The sequence below is a fragment of the Acipenser ruthenus genome, chromosome 4 (assembly GCF_902713425.1).
Source record: "Acipenser ruthenus chromosome 4, fAciRut3.2 maternal haplotype, whole genome shotgun sequence".
Taxonomy (NCBI): Eukaryota; Metazoa; Chordata; class Actinopteri; order Acipenseriformes; family Acipenseridae; genus Acipenser; species Acipenser ruthenus.
In genome coordinates, this window is record NC_081192.1 from 73,408,357 (window position 1) to 73,415,303 (window position 6,947).

The 6,947-nt window shown below is 39.1% G+C and overlaps 1 protein-coding gene across 1 annotated transcript; it reads left to right on the forward strand.

Annotated features, from left to right (window-relative positions):
• The first annotated feature begins 639 nt into the window (after nt 1-639).
• Nucleotides 640-6,555, forward strand: LOC131737015 (heat shock 70 kDa protein 12A-like). The gene is made up of 4 exons (XM_059023434.1): nt 640-916; nt 4,553-4,777; nt 5,050-5,221; nt 5,513-6,555. Exons 1-4 carry the CDS (start codon nt 851-853, stop codon nt 6,553-6,555), a joined length of 1,506 nt encoding a protein of 501 aa, XP_058879417.1. The 5' UTR covers nt 640-850.
• Nucleotides 6,556-6,947: the final 392 nt, after the last annotated feature.

Below are 6,947 nucleotides of genomic sequence, written 5' to 3' on the forward strand. Positions count from 1 at the left end.
CAGTGAGACATTTCTTTGGATTTCAATTGCATATTGAAATACTGTAGGTTATCACGGACACCACAAACAGCAGTGACTATTCTTTTCTGCAACCACTGTGTGCAACATGTTTTTTTGGAGCCAGTGTGAAGTCAAAAAAAAGTTTGGCAAACACTAAATGTACACTACAATGCAAACACACACGCTAAGGTACAAAGTATGTACCATTGGATGTATGCGAAGAATTACTGATGAGGAACATTGTGCCATTAACTTACTTAAACTACGTTAGGGACGATTATTTATATAGCGAGCAAGGGGTCTTAGAGATTTTATTTGTTCATCTGTAGACAGGCGTTTGGGGTGGTACTTTAATAAATTGTTATAAGAATTATAGACCATGATTGAATTTAGGTTTGAAAAAATCTAAACAATTATAATATGGACTGAACTCCTGTGTTTTTTTCCCCCACTTCCAAAACTTAAACAGCAGACCAAAAGTGAAACTTTGCAGAACTGTAAGTTTCGTTTTCAAGAGAGTTACCATCATATTTACTAGAACAGTGGTAAAAGCAGCAGAGGCAGGAAAGAGAGATACGTGTTCTATTACAACAGAATTCATCGTTTACTGTCAAACTTTTCTAACAAAGAAGCAGAAATGTCTGATTCATTTCTCGTAGTTGCCATAGACTTCGGCACAGCGTTCAGCGGGTATTGTTTCTGTGTGAAGTCATGTACGGATAATATCAGGTCTGTATTTTGGGGAATGGGGCATGGATACAGGTCCCCTAAAACACCAACTTGTGCTCTGTTTAATCCGTGAAAAAAGTTTATAAAATTCGGCTATGATGCTGTGATTAAATATAACACAATGGTTTCGGAGCAATCCAGGAAATGGTACTTCTTTGAAAATTTTAAGATGGAACTGTACAGCAAGGTAAGCGCCATTAAATTATGTAACGTATGTTTTTAATTTGATCTCTTATGGGAACAACTTACATTGGAATATTATTGTTTAAAATAGTATAATATTAAATAGTGGTCGTCACGGGTACCCAAAAACCCGGGTTTTAAATTACCCGATGCTACCCGTTCTATTTTTACCATCCGGGTTTCGATTTATTCATTTGATAATTTGACATGTAGAAAATATGACATTACAGACAGTTGCAAGGGTGGATCTCTGGCCGTCGTAATAAAGACGTTAAAGCAAACTTTTGCATTAAGCCGTTTCTTAAAATGCCGGGATGTCAGTGCTTTACAGGAAACAGTAACACAGAGCGGCAAGTACTCCTCAATAATAATAACTGCGGCGACTATTATCAGGAACTAAATCGGAAACAAAACAACCACAGGGCTCCACAGTGTGACTAATTTGGTTATGCGACTAAAAATCTGCTTGTGCGGAACGTATATGTTAATTTAGGCGCACGTGTGCTACTAGAAATTCCTAAAGATTGACTATAAAAAAATAAATAAACGTGATTTTGAATAAAACAAAAACAAAACAAACAATAGATCTAAAATCTCATAGTTCAATCGTAATGTATTCTAGGAATGTAGTTTATTGTCCACTGCCCACTGTTAATCACACATTGTAAACTACAAATCCCATACCCCGCCAGTTTCACTGATTTAGCAGAAAAGGTTACAGAAGTCTATAGGTCTGAATGGACTGAATGTGTACTACATTATATTTAAATATGTGTCATGCACTTAAAACATTGTGATTCTTCTTTTTTTTTTTAAATCATTACCCGAAAAAGATCCCGGCGGGTGCCCGTTCCGGATTTTCTACCCTTGCCGATCTCTCATATTAAACTATTAATTACAAAATGATATATTTATGTAATTGATTTAACCTTGAACTAAACTTTAAAAATTGAGGTGCGATAATTATGACTTTCTGGGGCTCCCCTTACTCTCTGCTTAGGAACTTCACCTTGTATTCATGGAACATAAGCCCTGGGACTTGAAATAGAAATGATGTGCTTGTGACTTTAGGAAGATTACATGCTTTCCCTTTGGCTCGTGGAGAGCCTCCCTCACAAAGGTGAGACCGAACCGATCGGCCTTCAAAGCTGGGCAGCAAGCGTTACTTCCACCAAGGAGAAAATGAAGATAAGGATAGAGGATACATTTGAGAAGGCTAGAAGTCGCCCCGACTAAGAAGGAACGCTTCAGGACATCGGCATGGCCAGACATCCGAGACAGAGCCACGTGGGGAGACAAGAATTCTGAAAAGAGAAGGAAATGAACATGCAAAGGGGCCAGAGAGGAACACTGGCAGAGCTGAAAGCAAGTTGTTAGTAAAGAATACAGGGTTTCCCCAGGCTCAGGGAGAACCCCCGTCTCGGAGGTGAGACTGAACTGATCGGAATACAAGGCTGGGGAGCACGTATGCTGTCCCCAGGGCGAACCTGGAATGATAGAGAGATTGTTAAGCGATCTGGCCGGGGATCCCCTCTGGCTCTCGGAGGTTGAGGCCAGCTCAGCTGGGCATAAGGTTGGTAAATGAACATCACTTGCCTCCAGAGGGAGAACGTGGCAGAGGTGGAGCTGCATTTTGGAGGAGGAGGGGAGGAAGGTGGAAAATGCAAAAAGCAAGACAGAATTAGTGTTTGACCCAGGGCTTAAATAGGGAGGTTAATTGACAGATTGGCTTGATTAACTAGGGAGGAGAACCTGCTCCTGCTCCCTGAGCAACACACAATAGTTACAAAATAATGTGGGGGTCTCCATTTTGTTTTACATTCCACTCCTACTGAATATCTGAACTGTCTCAGCTCTTGATCTGTGTGAGCACTTTAAGTTGGTATCTTATGCAATTATTTCCTTCATGTAAGAGAAGATATTGCCAACATGATACAAGTCTGTCTCTTTCTTACAATGGACTACCAAAATCCACAATCAGAGCAATAATCAAGAAGTACCACAGAAGAAATACAACTGAAACGCATGAAAGAAGAGGACGTCCAAATAAAACTATGGGTACAGCAGGTAGGAGAATCGTCTGAGCAGATTAAAAAAAGAAATCCAAGAGTAACAGCCAAGGGCTTAAAGAAAGATTTAGAAGCATCAGGCATAATAGTGCACGAAAGAACTGTACAAAGACGCCTGAACACAGAAGAGATGTATGCACCACGTAAGACCCCCCTGCAAACCACTTTAAAAAAAATCATAACAAAATTTGTTAAACAAAAACAGAACACAGTATGTTTGGAGAAAAAAAATGCCTTCAATGAAGAAAACCTTGTACCGACAGTTAAACATGGAGATGGTTTGATCATGATATGGGGGTGTTTTAGCAGTTCAGTACTACAAAGTACAATGATATCATCTGCCAGTAGGCTGACTGGCAGACTGTTTATCTTCTAACACGACAACGGCCCAAAGCATACGACTGTCAACTCTGGAATTCTTGAAGAAAATGAAGATAAAAGTTCTGGAATGGGCCTCGCAATCATCAGATCTCAATCCTAACAGCTGTAGCCATCTGTTAGAGCTGAAGGAAATATGCAAGACAGATTTCACCAACAAGATGTAACATACTGGTTAAGAATGATCTTAAATGTCTGAAAGCCATAATAAAAGCAAAAAGAGGACACATGAAAATACTAAAGCAGGGGGGCCAATACTTTTGTCATGAATGATTACTTTAAATGAAATAGGTAAATATTATATGTTAAATTACTAGAAATTGTGTACCTTGAACCTGGTATCTTGTATAAGCATAGGGTGCCAATACTTTTGTCTGTGACTGTATAATAATAAAACTGATAAACATGTAGTAGGTGATGTTCAGGTGAAGGACTGACACGCAGACTCAGATCACAGGTTTTCACAAAGCTTTAATTCAATGTGCAAGGCGAGAGCAGCAGATGCATTACAAATACAAATCTCTCTCAGCGTGTGACAAGGTGGCTGAGACATTTATAGTTCCTTAATGCAAGCTGTGGTTAAAATGCACGTCATCACAGATCATTCTAGATGTTTTTTCCTATAAGGAGTTGTTTTCTGTCTCTGCGCGTCTAGATCAAAGTTCGTTAACGGCTGACACTTTGACCACATCCCTTTTCAGTTCCTTACAACCCAGACCCTCTGAAACTCCTGCTTCTGCAAGACAAAGCGATTAAACACTCATACGAGCAGTTAGTCACGTACGCAATATGACCCCAAAATAACCCGTATTACACCCTCTACTGATTCTGTAGCTTTATAAAAGTATAAAGAGTATTAGTATAAAAGATAAAATGCAAAACGCACCCCAACAAACACAAACCATTCTAAATGTTAAAGTGACTATTATCTGTAAAGTGACTATTGTCATGTATATTTAACTATATTTTCACTACAGTTATATTATACTGTAATAATATTGTAATTTATCCAATATAACATTTATTATATATTACAGTCAGTGTAAAGCTACCTAATATTATCTTATGGACACTGTACTAGCTGACACAGCCATTGTGTTACCTACAGTAATGGACACAGTCAGTGATACTGTATCAATTTTTATTGTTCGCAGTCATAATACAATTACCATTGTGATTTATTTTTCTTTCAGAAAGTCACAAAAGATTTAATGATCTCAGCGAAGAATGGAAAGCCATTTCATGCCCTAGAAGTGTTCACAGAAAGCCTACGCTTCCTCAAAGACCACGCCTTAGACAACATTGGAGAGGAGACCTGTGGGAAGAAGTTCATTGCCTCGGATGTGACCTGGGTGCTGACAGTGCCGGCAATCTGGGACTCTGCAGCCAAACAGTTCATGAGGCTGGCTGCCACAGAGGTACAGTAGGGCTGGGGACCAGGTCCCTTAGTTTTCATTATCTTTTATTGCCTTAAACTTTAAAAGCTTTTTCTTTTGGAGTGTAATAACAACCTTACATAATGAGATGTAAGCAGCTCTTACTTAAACTAATACCAATATGTACCACTAATAGATACCAACTAAAAATAACCAATTCTATATCTTCAAACGGTTGTATTGTTGCTTACTTATCAATGTAAGTATGGATCATGTTCTTTACTTTACAACTCCCATGTTTTTGACTTTTCCAGGCAGGACTGGTAGAGGAGATGGGTTCAGAGAACCTGGTTCTGGCCCTGGAGCCTGAGGCTGCTTCAGTGTGGTGCAAACAGCTGCCCAGCACTGGCTTTGTACAAGAAGGAGGGGGGGAGAACACATTTGAACAGACCCCAGGGCTGCAATATATTGCCGTTGACTGTGGAGGTAAGCATTATTAGTGACTTTCCTTTGACTTGTATTGAATTCAAAACTATTGCCTTAAAAATGTTTTAAAACTATCGCCACGCTAAAAGAGGTCATATGTGCTTGAAAAACAAAAGGCTTACCCAATGTCATGTGATGCCATGTAGCTCAAAACTATAAATAAATAAATAAATAAACAAACAATCAGGTTTAAGCAGTATGTGTTATATGTAGTGTTTTTAGTTATGGAGTCTTACCAGAACTGTCTGGGAGTAAACAGAACTAAAATTGATTATCTGTTGTTGTTTCCAGGTGGAACAGTAGACATCACTGTGCATGAGGTCCTGGAAGGTGGGTCCCTGAAAGAGCTGCAGAAAGCATCAGGAGGGGGGTGGGGAGGGTCGTCTGTAGACAAAGAATTCAGAAGCTTCCTCAGGGACATTTTCCACCCAGATGTGTGGGACAGGTATGAGAAGGAACATCCTGGAGAATTTCACAAGATGATGTACCACTTCTCCACCCAAAAATGTTCCTCTACTGAAGAAGACCTGTACATTACCTGTTACAAGAATTTAGTCAAATGTGTAGAGGAGAAGAAGGAAATCTCTGAGTTTTTTAAAGGCATAGAGGGTGCTGATTGGTCTGAAGGCTGTATCAGAATTACACACAATAAACTGCAGAGCTTCTTTGAAGCTAGTTTGTTCAGGATAGTGAATGAAATAGAAGCTATTCTGTCAATGCCAGAGCTTGCAATCGAATACATCTTGCTTGTTGGCGGGTATGCATCAAGCAGGTTCTTACGAGATGAAGTCCGAAAACAGTTCAGTAGCAGGTGCTGTGTCCTGTGCCCCTATGATTCACAGCTAGCCATTGCTAAAGGAGCAATTTTGTTTGGAAATGACCCCAAAATAATCGCATCTAGAGTCAGTGCGCTGACATATGGCATTGCTGTAGGTAGGCCGTTTGATCCTTCAGTCCATGATCCTAGAAAGCGGAGAGTGAATAAAGCGGGTGATTATGTTTACTGTGACGATCTTTTTGAAAAACTGGTGGAAAAGGGTCAATCTGTGGGCTGTCAGCAAGTTGCTGAGTATTTCTATTCACCAATTGACCAGGATCAAAACGCAATGTGCTTCAGATTTTTCAGTACAGAGAAGCTGAATGCCATGTACGTGGACGAGTCTGGATTGGAGGAAATCGGGTCCTTTACTGTGCCCATGCCAAATGTCAGGCTGGGAAGGAACCGGAGAGTTAGACTGGATATCAAATTTGGTTTAACTGAAATACAAGCAACAGCAACTGACTTGACATCCAATGAGACTCAAGCAATCAGGCTAAACTTTTTTACAGAATAATGTAACACTGCAGTATTTCTGCCTGCTTTGAAGGTACTAGAGTGTGATACTCTTTCGATAGTTACCTTTTACATCCTACTTAAAAATGAATGTATAAGAACAATGTAAAATGGTAATTTATGTTTCCTCAGTAATAAAGTATACATTTTAGGTTGGAAACAGTTTTCCTCCATGAAGATGGTTGATGTTACATCTGTTTAGTCATATCATCCATTTGAATGAGTAACATTTGTTTGGAGATGTCTTTGTATTTTTTTTTTATTTGAAAACTTAATAGCAGGGAGTGGTATACATTTTTCTGTTCCTGACATAAACGACAATCAGTAATTTTATATATATATATATATATATATATATATATATATATATATACACACACACACACATACACA